The 14,005-nt window shown below is 48.3% G+C and overlaps 2 protein-coding genes across 5 annotated transcripts; one reads left to right on the forward strand and one right to left on the reverse strand.

Annotated features, from left to right (window-relative positions):
• The first annotated feature begins 166 nt into the window (after positions 1–166).
• On the forward strand, positions 167–5,205 carry Tarbp2 (TARBP2 subunit of RISC loading complex). 4 transcript variants are annotated; one of them, XM_051190057.1, is made up of 9 exons: positions 167–316; positions 847–1,016; positions 2,112–2,214; positions 2,694–2,786; positions 3,300–3,372; positions 3,562–3,679; positions 4,003–4,130; positions 4,435–4,636; positions 4,769–5,205. In XM_051190057.1, the coding sequence occupies exons 1-9, from the start codon at positions 264–266 to the stop codon at positions 4,924–4,926; spliced, it is 1,098 nt and encodes a 365-aa protein (XP_051046014.1). In that variant the 5' UTR covers positions 167–263; the 3' UTR covers positions 4,927–5,205. The 4 variants fall into 4 exon arrangements, with proteins under 4 accessions (XP_051046014.1, XP_051046015.1, XP_051046017.1 ...); XM_051190058.1 differs by having other exon boundaries at positions 4,772–5,205; XM_051190059.1 differs by lacking the exon at positions 167–316 and adding an exon at positions 462–558.
• A 216-nt stretch (positions 5,206–5,421) lies between these two features.
• On the reverse strand, positions 5,422–6,208 carry Npff (neuropeptide FF-amide peptide precursor). Its single transcript, XM_051190089.1, has 3 exons — positions 6,049–6,208; positions 5,700–5,821; positions 5,422–5,610 (listed from the first exon to the last, which is right to left on the reverse strand). The coding sequence occupies exons 1-3, from the start codon at positions 6,151–6,153 to the stop codon at positions 5,508–5,510; spliced, it is 330 nt and encodes a 109-aa protein (XP_051046046.1). The 5' UTR covers positions 6,154–6,208; the 3' UTR covers positions 5,422–5,507.
• Between the last annotated feature and the right edge of the window lie 7,797 nt (positions 6,209–14,005).

The raw sequence follows: 14,005 nt of genomic DNA on the forward strand, positions 1-14,005 counted from the left end.
GAAGCTTCCGAGGAAGATCCGCTCCTCCCAGAGGGCGGCGCAGGCGCCCGGGCGAGCCACGCGGAGAGTTGTGGGGCGGGTAGCTCGACTCCTGAGGAAGACACGAGGAGTCGGATGGGCGGAGGACTCCAGATCCCAGCATGCCCCACGGCGGGCCCTACCGGCCGCGACTCCGGGCTTGGCCCCGGCCCTAGCTCGTCGGCGGTGTATTGGGGCGCGTGAAGGCCGTAGTCACGGTGGCGCCCGCGGGGACGGAGGAGGGAATGAGTGAAGAGGAGCAGGGCTCTGGCACTACCACAGGCTGCGGGCTGCCCAGGTGAGCTGCCTCATTTCGATTCCTGCAGGGCGAAAAGTGTGAGGCGGTGCGGAGGGTAGCGGCGCAGCCCCAGCATGCACCTGGCTTGAGTTGTTCCCAGCAAGCACTGGGGTAGTGGGCAGAGGTTCCCGGCATGCACTGGGTCGGTGGCCACCGCCTCCAGCTCTAGTGTGGGGTTGGCTTGATTCCCAGACTGCACTGGAGCCTTACTTAGCTTTATGCCCCGATGTTCAGTGCTTTTGGTGGGTACTGGGTTTCCGAATTGCATTGTGCTAGGGGGAAATGCACGTCCAGCCAGCACTGCGGCACGGGCTTTCTCGCCTTAACTGAGAACAGTACATTTTCCACTTGCCTTGGGGTAGAGGACCTTGCCTTCCTTCCTGCACCTTAACTTTTAGCCCAGTCAATGGATGCTATACTGCCTGGGGATCCGTGGACCCTATAATGTGGCTAGGTCTAATGTGACAATGTTTGGTCAGATGGGTGCCGAAAGGGGAAGTGTGATATTGGTCTGTGCCCCTCCCTCCCAGCATAGAGCAAATGCTGGCCGCCAACCCGGGCAAGACCCCGATCAGCCTTCTTCAGGAGTATGGGACCAGAATAGGAAAGACGCCCGTGTACGACCTTCTCAAAGCCGAGGGCCAAGCCCATCAGCCTAATTTCACCTTCCGGGTCACCGTTGGCGACACCAGCTGCACTGGTGAGGAAGGCTTGGGCAGCCTGGCTGGGGTGTGCATTCACAGGGCCCGTGGCTAATATCGTGGAATCGCTTCACAGTCCTCTCCTTTAAGGCCAGAGAGAGATGGAGATATTTCAGGGGGAAAGCCACCATCTGAAGGTGGATAGGACCTGAGAGACTCACTGGTGAGAACAGGAAATCTCACAGGGATCTGCTACTCTTAGCACCTTAGATGAAAAGTAGATGAGACACTGAACTCTGCATGGGTATTTGGGGGAGCAAGCACACACTCTGCTTGTCTCATGTCCCATGTTGAGCATGAAGGGTTTAGTATCAGAAATTAAATGACAGGCCCATAAGCACATTCCTAATAGTGGCAGAGCAGAGCTTTGATCTAGAACTGATCCTTTGTTGTCTTTTTGCCTATTTACTGAGGGAAAAGGAAGTGCTTTTGCTGAGGAAAAGAAGACACCTCAGAAGTTCTGCCTTGTATGACTTAATTATGGGAGCTAACTGGAAGATAAGGGCTGCTCTAGGCCCGTTTATATTGTGATAAAACACCTTAACTAAAAGCAGCTTAGGGGAGGAGAGGCTTGATTGGTTTACAGCCATCATTGTGGGGAAGGTAGAAATTCATATCCACAAAGCAAAGAGAATAAACTCATCCTTGCTGCCTGCCTGCTGTCCCACATGCCACTACAGCTGACCAAGGAGCTCACTTCACAGCCACAGAAGCACAGCAGGGAAGATGGCAGGCGCTCCATGCTTCCACATTAGGACCGCCTACCTGCCAAGGGATGATACCACAATAGTTGGATTTCTACCTCAGTTAACAATCAAGACAGTTTGCCATAGACATGTCCACAGGCCAGTTTGATCTACGCAATTCCCCAGTAAAGCCTGTCCTTTCAGATGACCCTAGGCTGTGCCATGTTACAGTTAAAGCTAACTAGGACAAAGGCTATTTCAGCAATCAGCAGAACCCTTCCAGTCTGGCAGGGGAGGTTGTTCAGAGGGCTGTTCACTCCTTCTGGCTGTGAGAAGAGAGGCTGTGGGGGCTGGATTCTCTGCTGTCCTGCTGGTGACCTCCAGTATTGCCCACACCCCTTTTCTTAGGTCAGGGCCCCAGCAAGAAGGCAGCCAAGCACAAGGCAGCTGAGGTGGCCCTCAAACACCTCAAAGGGGGGAGCATGCTGGAACCAGCCCTGGAGGACAGCAGGTGAGGGAGGACCAGTCAAGGCATACTAGAAGCCCTTCTGAGAACCAGGCCTTCTCACCACCTACTTCCCTTCCTAAGCCAGGCCTGGTGACTCATGGCCGCTGACCTGGCCCCTTTCCTCTAGGGTGCTTCTAGGGCAATAGCCCCTTGATGGGTGGTGGCTACTCTGGGCACATAAGAGGGTGGAGACTAAGGCTGATAAGGCCGATGGTCCCCAAATGCCCCCTTTCTAGCAACATTCAAGTTGGAGCTGCTTGTTGGGTAGGAAGAAACTCTCTTTTCTGAGCCCTACCCACACCCCAGGCTCAGTGCTTTTGAGTGTGGGTCAGCAGAGCATCCCAGGAGGAAGGGCTGTTGAGGCTCTCTTGAGTCTGGATCAGGGGGAAGGAATTCTCTTGGGATGGAAAGGTCATAAGGACCCCATATCCCTATTCTCTTCTACATGGGTGTGAATCCAAGGCGCCCTTCCCCTTGGGAAGTTCTTTTTCTCTCCTAGACTCTTCACTGCCTGAGGACACTCCTGTCATTGCTGCAGAAGTTGCTACCCCTGTTCCATCTGCTATACTAACCAGGTATCTTGAGTTCCCTGACCTCTCAGAGGGAAGGAGGCCCCTAGCTTCATAGCCCTTGGACCCAGGCAGGTTAGGATAACGAAGTCTTTAATTAAACACAGAATGGAAGAATTGAAGAATTTGTACCAGCTCATTGGTAAGCTTGAGATAGGTAGTTATGATTTAAATAGCCATGTGAAGGATGTTAGATTGTTTAAACAGGCTCCATTTTCTGAGTTGGCTATAGCCGGTGTTTGAGACCCAGAAGGTACTTCCAGGACTGGCTGTACAGTCCCTTTACCTCTGTCATAGGGATACTGCTTATGTATTTCCACATCAGAATGCTCTTGGGAACTAGCAGGGGCTAGCTTGATGGGGAGAGGGGTATGGGGAGCAAGGCTGGGTATTTGGACTGATACAGCTGCCTGCCTGGTGAGAAATTGGGAGATGGTGGCAGTGGCTGGTACTTGAGCCCATGACCAGCCCAGAAGGACCTGTTTCCCTCAGCATTGGTCTGGGCTCTTTTTCCTTCAGGAGCCCTCCCGTGGAGATGCAGCCCCCTGTCTCCCCTCAGCAGTCTGAGTGCAATCCTGTTGGTGCTCTGCAGGTGTGCCTCATCTTCATTTTCGTGTGTGCTGTCTTCCCTAAACTAGGGCTTGTGTGAGGCAGGGGTGTGTGTACTGTGGGAGGGATGATTATTTTTCTCACCCAAAGGCTGAGGCTCCTGGGTAGAAGGCCATGTGGCTAAGGAGCCTTTCCTCACTCAGCCTTGGGCTCCCTGTGTCTCCCTTTCAAGGAACTTGTGGTGCAAAAAGGCTGGCGTTTGCCAGAGTACATGGTGACCCAGGAGTCTGGGCCTGCTCACCGCAAAGAATTCACCATGACCTGCCGGGTGGAGCGCTTCATTGAAATTGGTAACGGGATGGAGTTCACGCACCCTGTTTCTGCCTCACTCTGACCCTGAGCATGAGGTGGCTTTTGCCTAGCTGTGTTCTATTCCAGCTTTCTTTGCTTTGCAGCCCCTTGCTCAGCTCTTACTCCCTGTGTCTTCCTTGCTCCTGCCTATCTTTCCCCTTCTCTTCTGGCCCACCAGCTTCTCAGTGAAAAGGACAGACAGGCCTTCAGTTCCTCTTTGCAGTGATACCCCACTGAGGGACCCTCAATCTAAGTGTAACTTGGAGGGGACGCATTGGCCTGTTAGAAATCCTCAAGTCCAGCAATCCTTCCCCACACTCAGGCAGTGGCACTTCCAAAAAGTTGGCAAAGCGTAATGCAGCTGCTAAAATGCTGCTTCGAGTGCACACAGTACCTTTGGACGCCCGGGATGGCAACGAGGCAGAACCTGATGACGATCATTTTTGCATTGTAAGTGGTTTGTGTGGGTTTGCTGTGTGGTCCACACTGCAGGACATGGTGGGGATTGGTTTGGGTCTGTGAGTGTGGACCTGCTTCTTACCAAACTACAGGGCTTCCTGAACCTGTGAACCCAGCAGCCCCTCAACCTGCTCTGCTCTCACTGGTGATAGCTCACCTAGGGCGAAGCCCCTGTAGGCAACTTTTACTGGGGTGAGGAAGGCTGCCTGGCGACTAGACCAGATTGCAGAAGTTAGAGCATGCCAGAGCCTTGGGTCCCACAGTCCTTAGCCCTTTCTTACTCTCATCTCATTAGGGTGTGAGCTCCCGCCTGGATGGACTTCGGAACCGGGGGCCAGGCTGCACCTGGGATTCCCTGCGCAATTCTGTGGGAGAAAAGATCCTGTCCCTTCGGAGTTGCTCTGTGGGCTCTCTAGGGACTTTGGGCTCTGCCTGTTGCAGTGTCCTCAGTGAGCTCTCTGAGGAGCAGGCTTTCCATGTCAGCTACCTGGACATTGGTATGGACAGCTAGGGGTTTGGGGGTGGAAGGGGCAGGACCAGAGCTAGTATAAATGGGTTAGGAGATGGGTGACATAAGCCCTATTTGGTACCCCCTCCCACTGCTTCCCCTTTCTTTTCTTGGTTTCTAGAAGAACTGAGCCTGAGTGGGCTCTGCCAATGCCTAGTGGAACTGTCCACTCAGCCAGCCACTGTGTGTCATGGTTCTGCAACCACCAGGGAGGCAGCCCGAGGTGAGGCTGCTCGCCGTGCCCTACAGTACCTCAGGATCATGGCTGGGAGCAAGTAGCACCCTGGCTGCAGTGATGGATGCATGCCTTTTACTTTTTGCTCCTCCTGAGCCCGGGCCCTTGCAGCAATAATGCTCCGGAGCCCTCCAGAGGTGCCGTCTCTACCTCTGGCACAGACTGCCTGCCTTGAGACTGAGGAAGGCACAGGCAAGCAAGGAGCTATGAAGCATAGGACCCCAGCCAGCACAGGATCTGCTTTCATTCTATGGATGATGAATGAAAAGGAAATTGGAATTCTATTGGAGTCCAGAATAAATGCTGCTCTTTGGCTTCCTTAACTGCTTTCTCTGGCCCTGGGTCATGTGGTTGTCAGAGGAATAAAAATGGTGTGTTTATTTTGCTGATTTCCTGTTATTTTTGCTGCAAGCAGGTTAGGTGCAGTGAGCTGGGGACCCTTTCAGCAGAAAGGGAATTTGATTGAATGGAGGTAAAGGGGGCTATGCTTCATGCCCTTGGGCTCCTCCCATTTCCTGAGTGCTGTCCAAACACATAGATTCACAAGCCAGACCATTTTATTTGGGGGGACATGTGGCACACAGGGTGTTGATTTTGCATGCAGACATCACAGAGGATGAGGCTGTTACTTCTTCCCAAAGCGCTGAGGGGCAGCCAGGCTCCAGAACTCTCTAGCCCGGGGACTTAGCTGCTCTTTGCTCCAGGACCCCCAGGCACTTCTGCCAAACCTTTGGAGAGATTCATCCTCAATCGAAGCTCCCTCTGTTTTATCTTCCTCTGCCCTCTACCCTTCCCAGCCTCGCCTGCTGAACCTCACCTCTGGGGCTGAAACAGGAAGGCTGGACTCCTGCCAGGTCTCTCCTTGGCCTGTAGCAGAAAACGCAAGAAGGACTCAAGAGTCTGAGCATACTGTGATAGGTAGGGCCCCTCATCTTCTTCCTGTGATGAGAAGGTGACAGGGAAGGGAAAAGGCAATGTCTTCCTGGACACTGAAGACATGGGGGGAAAGATGGCTTCCAAAGGCAACGTGCATAGGCAGAGGAGTCATTTCCCGTAGAAGCCATACCTCATGAAGGCCTTAGCAGCCTGGAAATATCAACCCCCCTCCCCCCCAGTCACAAGTTTCAGCTGAGCGGGAAATGGTATGGGGAAGGGTGGTCACTCACTGCAAAGACTTGGTTTCCATCTTGGCTTCCGGGTTCTTCAGTGTGGCCCCAGTCCAGCAGCAGCAGCAGCAATAGCAGCAGCACAGCAACCCGCTTGGAATCCATGCTGCCATCCACCTCCCCACTGGCACACCATCCTCTTATACCTGCTGTCCCCCACCCCCACTTAGTAGCAGCCTGGGGGAAATCTAGACAGGCAATAGGAATGCATGACTCTATTAAGAGCCACCTGGGATCCCCCCCCCCATACCCCATACCCCTCTAGGGACTTTCTGCTCTCAGCTTCCTACCTCAGCCTAAGCCTGGAGTTACAGACTTTATTAGATGCATAAATCCTGTCTCTAGAGCTCAGGAAGCATCATTAATTGCAGACAGTTTGTCAGAGCTAGGCCCTGGGGGGCCTTACAAGAATCCCCAATCTTTCAACAGGTTGGAGAACTTCAATTGATCAACTCTTCCTGACTAGATTGAGTGTTATTTCCTGGATAGGCAGGCAGGATCACAGCCCATTCCAATTCCTGCTCCTTCTGGTGAGGTTAAACATGGATTTACCTATGGATAGTAAAGTGAGTTACAGGACACGGTGGTTTTTGGAGTCTTTTTGAGTCTTATTGGCAGCCCATCTTTGTTAGAGAACGGGGGAATGGGACTCCACAGCTGAAGCTCTGCTGCCACCTTGTGGCCACTACTCTTTACTGTCAGATCCAACCATTCCCCTTTTCAAGCCCTTTCTTCAGCACTGCCTCCACCTGGCTCTGGTTCTAATATGCTACTGGAGCTGGCAAATAGAGTCCTGCTTCAGGGAAAGACAGACTCACTCCAGGTCAGGGAAGAGCCCTTCAAAGGAGCACACCTAGCTTTACCTGGTGTGCACATGATCAGTGTGCCATGCCTCTAGCCTAAACTGAAGGACTACGTCAGGGTTCTGACTTAGCCAAAAGCAAAGCAAGCCGCCCACACTCTCAGCCTTGCTTTCCTCACTTACAAATGAGAAGCATTTGGAATGCCCTTTGTAGCAAAGCACAGAGCTGGTATTTTCCAAATGTCAACTGTGATTACCTTTGCTCTTCTCCCCCACTCCAGTCCCAGGGAACTTACCATCCATCTCCAGAGACTTTCTTTGGACACATTTCTCCCTGTGCCGAGCTGGTGTTAGCTTCTTGATAGCCTCCATCAGCAGTCTTAGCTTGTTCCATGGAGTCTCAGAACATCTTTCATCCCATATGTAAAAAGCCTTCCACACATTCCACTCATCCCTGTCTTTTTTTTTTTTTTTAAGGGACAGTACTTTATTGTGACCAGTTTACATTTAGTTTTATAGATAAGAGGTGTTTTTTCGTTAGTTTTGCGGTGTTGGGGAATCAAATCCAAATCTAGGGTCTTGTGTATGCTAGACTCTACTGTAGAAGGGTATCCTCAGTTCTAGATTGGTTTTCTATCTGGATGGTCTAGATACAGTGCATCTATCTAATGGAGCAGCCTAGACTTGGGTGAACATTCTATAATTTCCCATAAAACCTGTCATTCACTATGGTCATGTCTTAACAGTTCACTAATGCTTTTTGTTGTTTTGGTTCTCTCTCTCTCTCTCTCTCTCTCTCTCTCTCTCTCTCTCTCTCACGTGTGTTTAAAACAGGGTCTCATTACTTAGCCTTGGCTGAACTAGAATTTGCTATGTAGACCTACCTGCCTCTGCTTCCCCAGTGCTGGGATTAAAGGCCTGTGCCACCATGCCCAGCTTGTTTGTGGTTTTCTAAGATTGGGATTCTGTATGTAGCCCAGTATGCTGCTGGCCTGGCCTTTGTTCTCAGCCTCCCAAGTGCTGGGATTACAGACACCTGGCAGGAGTATTGCTTTGTTTTGTTTTTCTTTTTTTGAGACAAGGTTTCTTCATGCAGCCTTGGTTGTCCTGGAACTTGCTCTGTAGACCAGGCTGGCCTCGAACTCACTGACGTCCACTTGCCTCTGCCTCCCAAGTGCTGGGGATAATGGTGTGTGCTGCGACTGCCCAACAGGAGTTCAGCATTTTCCCTTTGTTCTTGTAATTCACTCTGTGACTTCTATAAACTTCAATTTATCCTCAATAAAATGAAGCAATCTGCATGCTGGAGGCTGTGAGTACAATCTCCTAAACAACAACAAACCTAACTGTTCCTGTCATGAAGAGGCTGTCATGAATAGTAAATAGTGGGAATACACACCAATCCCACTGGACCACTAACAGAGCAGTCACTCTGGGGTACCACACTGCTGGGTCTGGGCTAAAGCTGCATTCAGAAAGAAGGCAGCTGACTTCTAACTGGAGCAGGCACCTCCACCTCAACATAACGTAATCCTTCGAACCTGTTTCATTGTCTTGCTTTAGGATTCCCAACTCCCAGACTTCTTATTGATTGAAATACGTGGTCTCAGCCAGGTAGTGATGGTGCATGCCTTCAGTCCCAGCACTAGGGAGGTAGAGGCAGGTGGATCTCTGAGTTCGAAGCCAGCCTGGTCTACAGAGTGAATTACAGGACAGCCAGGGCTGTTGTATAGAGAAACCCTGTCTGGAAAACCAACTAACCAATCAACCCATCAACCAAATAAAGAAACACAGGGTCTCACTTTGTAGCCCTGGCCTGGAACTCAATATATAGACCAGACTGGCCTGTGGCTTTTTTCAAAGACTTATTTTTATTTTTAGTTGTGTGGATGTTTGCACTCATGTATGTGAGTGCAGGTACCTAAGGAAGCCAGTCCAGAATAAGATACTTTGGAGTTGGAGTTCCAGACAGTTGTGAGCTGCCCCAAGTCCTCTAGAAGATTAGCACTTAACCACTGAGCTATCTCTCCAGCCCCTCTCCCAAGTGTTCTTTCTTTCTTGAGTTCCTATGTGCTCCCCTTTTTTATTTATTCATTTATCTGGGGGTGAGATGAGACACATGCTCCACAGAGTATATGTCAGTTCTCACCTTCCACCACATGGGTCCAGAGATCAAACTCAGGTCTTTAGGCTTGGTGGTGAGTACCTTTACTGCTGAGCAATCTTGCCAGCCCTACACAGTGAGGACCAACAATAGTGTATCCACTTCTGGGATCTGTCCTACCAGGAACTTCAGAGGTGCCTGTTCTGTCTTTTGTTATGTCTCACTGTTCACTTTCAATGGTAATTATAAAAAGAATACACAGACACAAGAGGAACCAGTAGATCATTTGTTCCTTTCTTCACCCTTAAGCATTCATTACCTGTAAGCTTTCATCTGCTTCCAAACAGATCTACCTCACGTTGCCAGGCTTTTTCCTCTTTTTAATTTTTTCCTTCTATTTAAGTGTGTGTGTGTGTCTGTCTGTCTGTCTGTGTTTGTGTTGGGAGGGTGCTGTGCAGGTAGTGCAGTGCTTATGGAGGCCAGAAGAGAGGACATCAGGTCCCCTGGAGCTGGAGGGTGGCTGTGAGCCAACCAACATGGATGTAGGAACCAAACTTGGATCCTCTGCAAGAACAGTATGTAGTCCTAACCACATCTTTCCAGCCCTTTCTCTCCTCTATAGAAAGCTTGACTTGTCTCTGTGTACACTCCCCAGTCTTTTTCTTGAGAGCTGGAACTTTCCTTTCTTTCAAATGTTGGAAGAAGATGGTAACAAAACACTGACAGAGAAGAAGTCCATGGTCTTCAGGCACTCTCATTCCCCATTTAAAGGGAACACACATTAAGTTTTCCAGTCAGTTTTCTGGTGATGCCTTGTCTCTGAGGCAGTTCAAAGAAGGGAGAGGATGATCAGACACGAAAGCCCAGTTAGTCATCAGAAGTGGCCAGGGGCCCCATGGGTCTGAACAGGGAAGCACCAAACATACCAATGATTCTCTTTGATAGTTTAATGTTATATTTGCAGCATAAATAAGGCACAGTATATGTCAGGGCAAAGGACGGAGGGAGAAGGTAAGGCTGGGTGATAACTACTAAATGGCATGGGGGAAGTAAGAAGGGACGGTTAGGGAGATGAGCTCAAAGCTCCTGCCTCAGCCCCGTCCCAGGAGATTGTGAGAGCCTGCTCACAGGGGTCATGCTGAATTGGGTAGAGGGAAAGGAGAAAAGACAGTCTTGTAACAAAACAGCCCATAGCACTGCATCCTCCCACCTGTCAGGGTCTACCACTGGAGCCTGGGAGACCCAGACTGGGTTGAGCTCCTTGAGGATGGAGAGGTATTGCTACATGTCAAAAATATATAGGTGAACAGAGATATATTTATTCATAGATACACATTTCTTCTCAACAGACACTTTATCAGGATGTAGCAGACTCCACTGTGGGAATGGAGGCTAATCTCCCTGCCCGAAAGAGGTGTGTGTGAGCGAGCGCACGTGTACAGGGAGAAACTGGACAAGTATGGCGCCTGCTGATTTTGTTGTTTGTTTTGAGACAGAGTCTTTGTGTAGCTCTGGATGGCTTTGAAATCCTTCTGTAGATTAGGTTGGCCCTGAACTCATAGAGATTCTCCTGCCTCTGCCTCTATTAAGTGCTGGGATCAAAGATGTGCCCCACCACTTCTGGCATTCCTGCTGGTTCTTAATGTAACCAAAAATGCAGAGCGAGAAGCCTGCAAGGGAATATGGTAAGTCCTGTCCAGAATAACACAGAAAAACATTTTATAGCTTAGACTGGAAGGCAGACAAACCTAGAATTTGAGATGAGTGATATGGTGGTAGCTGTTTGGGAGGGACTGAGGGAAATAAAAAACTCAATGCTAAAGCAGAGGACACATTTAAAGTAATCCTTGTCATCCCAAAGCCAAGATGCTCCCAGCTTGTCCCCCAGAGACTCATGCATTAGTGTGTACTAGAAGCACAGAATGCTTGTTAAAGCTCACCTTCAGGGTGTCCAACTCAGGAGGTTGGGATGGTCAAGAGTGTGCATTTCTAGCAAGCTCCAGATGATGGTGCTGCTGATGCTGCTCTCAGACCATGTTCTGAGAACCACTTCCCTAAGGTAAAGTCAATGAAACTAGTGCTCACAGGCACTTAACAGCTAAAACTTTACTCACTAGTAACTGGGGTACAGTCTACCAGCTCCACATTAAAAAACAAAACAAAACCAAAGAAAATACCTAGTAGCTAAAATAGAAACTTGCATCTACAAGGACATAAGCTGCCTTAACCTGCCCTACTCTCACCAGCCTTCTTTCATTCTGGGGTAGGATTTTACCTCAAAGTTTAATAGTGCAGAAGGAGGCAATGTTGGCCAGCGGGCACTGTGCTTATTCCTGTGGGGTCACCACTCTGGTTGGAGTAGGAGGATTTGTCAATTCACATGCATGTGTATAGAGAGAAACAGAATTTTTAAGAAGAATGTCTAGCTGGATTGTAGTGGGGTGGGGTCTTCTAATAGGCCTTAGGGTCCTCCTCTGTCTTGCTCATCCAACCTCTCACTCTGGACAAACATGTTTAAACAAAGGAGGACAAGGTCATCAACAAAGGCACGTGTGATACAGATAGAAGACTGGAGTGTAAACAGACTGACTATAATGTATTTCTTTTTTGTGGATATAGTAGATAATATTAATGGATATGTGACCTGGGGATGGGAAGAAAGTTATGAAAGGGACAAACTGGGGAGCATAATCTCAGGAGTTAGCACCTTTGGTGGTTCAGGCTGTCGATAGTACAGGGTACAGTGAAGTATTTCATCTCTCAGGATGATGGTAGGGGAGGGTGGGCAGGGCCCTGAGGAGATGGGATAAGTGAATCAAGAAAAGGACTCAAGAGCTACAGAATGGGAGAGAAGGCAGGCTGAAGGCAAGACTCACCAGCACAGCTCCCTAAGTATGTGGTCTGCTGCTGACACCCATGGGCAGGAGTGTAGGAAGGAGGCAGGCAGATTTAGGGTGTTTAATCAATTGGAAAGAAGTAAGCAGCCATGTCCTTTCTAGTTCTACTTGGGTGCTGGGAAGCTTCTCTGCCTTCCCAACTCTGAACAAGCTTTGTTATGTGGGAGTGGGGTAGCAAGGGCACAGAGAACAGTCCTCAGACATCACATTCTCAGCTCCTTTCTGATAGGTTCTTAAGAAAGGCTCAGTGGATTATGTAAAACAGAGTATGAAAAAGATGAGTTAAAACTGGAGGACATGTCTATCTAACACCACAGAGAAACACAAAGATTATTAGATGACAATCCACAAGGACACACTCCAAACCTCTCCTTAATGGAAATCAAAAGTACTAAGATGGCTGAAATGTCTGAGAAAGAATTCAGTTTCATTCATGACTGTATAGAAGTCTCAAATACACATGAACGAAGTAAGTAATTGTACACAAAAACCTCCAAAGTAAACAAAACAGTGAGTAAGCTGGAGGAGGAAGTCAGAAATATGGAGAGAATTTTAGTGAGGGTATTCAAACATGGAAAAGGAACCAAATAGAAATTAACATGAAAGAAACAAGTGAAAAACCTCACCAGAAAGTATCACTAAGAGATAAGATCAAGCAGTCTGGAAATGGAGGACAAAGCTGGGACAATAATATACTCAGACATTATATATAAATTAACACGAGCAGCATTTCCAAAAAGCTTGGGATAAAAGATCAAACAAACCTCAGAACCCATGGGGTAGAAGAAGGACCTGAGATAAATTCAAAAGGAATAGTGAATTTAATGAAATTATAGCCCCAAATTTCCTAAACCTAGAGGCAGAAATTGATGTCCAAATACAAGAAGTACACAAAACCTCAAACAGCCATGGCCAGAGACCCCTCTATGACACATCACAAGATGTCAAGAAGGATTTGTTGACACCCTCTATGAATCTGGTTCTGGTTCACATAAGTCTAGAAGGCAAAGGTCTGGATAATGACTGCTGGCAGCAATAATGTAGGTGACAATCCCCTTGACTATAAGAAGCTTCATCATAAGCAGTTGCTTTGTGTGGGTTTTTTTTTTTTTTTTTTTTTTTAAAGAGTAAAATTCAGAACTGACGACAGAGGTATCTGGGGTTGTCCTGTCCCTTCTTATTTTCAGTGTTGCTTCCCTACTTCAGTCCTGGTGGTACTTGACATCAGTTAAGGTACCTAATACTAACTTTCTGCTATGAAAATAAAAGACTCCAGAGAAGTAGGCACAAGAGTAAAGCAAGTGACAAAGAACCCCCACATGGGGGTAGGCTGGTAGGGTACAGATGAAGTGACACAGACTCATAACTTTAAAAACCCTTGACTGATGGGGTTAGAAAAATAGCCAAGGGTCTTATGAAGGCTCCTTGGGAGCCATAAACTCAGTCATGCTTTAGTGCTAGGCTGCTAGTAGGAAGTTAAGACAATTAAAAAAAAAAAAAAAAAAAAAAAAAAAAAAAAAAAATGCCTGGTGGTGGTGGCACACTCCTTTAATCCCAGCACCTGGGAGGCAGAGACAGGTGTATTTCTCTGAGTTCAAGGCCAGCCTGGTCTGCAGAGTAAGTTCCAGGACAGTCAGGGCTACACAGAGAAACCCCATCTTAAAAACAAAAATGACCCCCCCCAAAAAAAAGAAAAAAAATTTATAAACAGAAACAAAACAAAACAAAAAAACAAAACAAAACAAAACCCAAAACAAAAAACAATCTAAGAAGCAGCCATCCAAAGAAGTCCTGAGCACAAACTATGGCTGTGAGTTTCTAAAGCCAAATGAAATCCCTGGGGATGGTAACCTGCCTTTGACCATCTGGTGACATTTGCTAGTCTTGTCACCTCAGGGGCTGTTCCTGTTGAGTCCCTGGTGGTAGGGATGAGAAAACCATCGCCTGTTTTTTCACTGGGTGTGGCTTGATCAGCACTGACCCTAAAGAGAAGGAGGGGAAAACTTACATAAAATGCAGCAGAACATGTCACAGGAAGGGTTCATTAGTCTAAGCTCTGAGGAAATAATCATGTAAGGCAGAGCATTTTCTTATTTTTCCATGACAATAAATTTTGGAAGACAAAATAAAAAAGGAAGCAAGCACAGTTAAGAT

Source organism: Phodopus roborovskii, unplaced genomic scaffold (assembly GCF_943737965.1).
Source record: "Phodopus roborovskii unplaced genomic scaffold, PHOROB, whole genome shotgun sequence".
Lineage (NCBI taxonomy): Eukaryota > Metazoa > Chordata > Mammalia > Rodentia > Cricetidae > Phodopus > Phodopus roborovskii.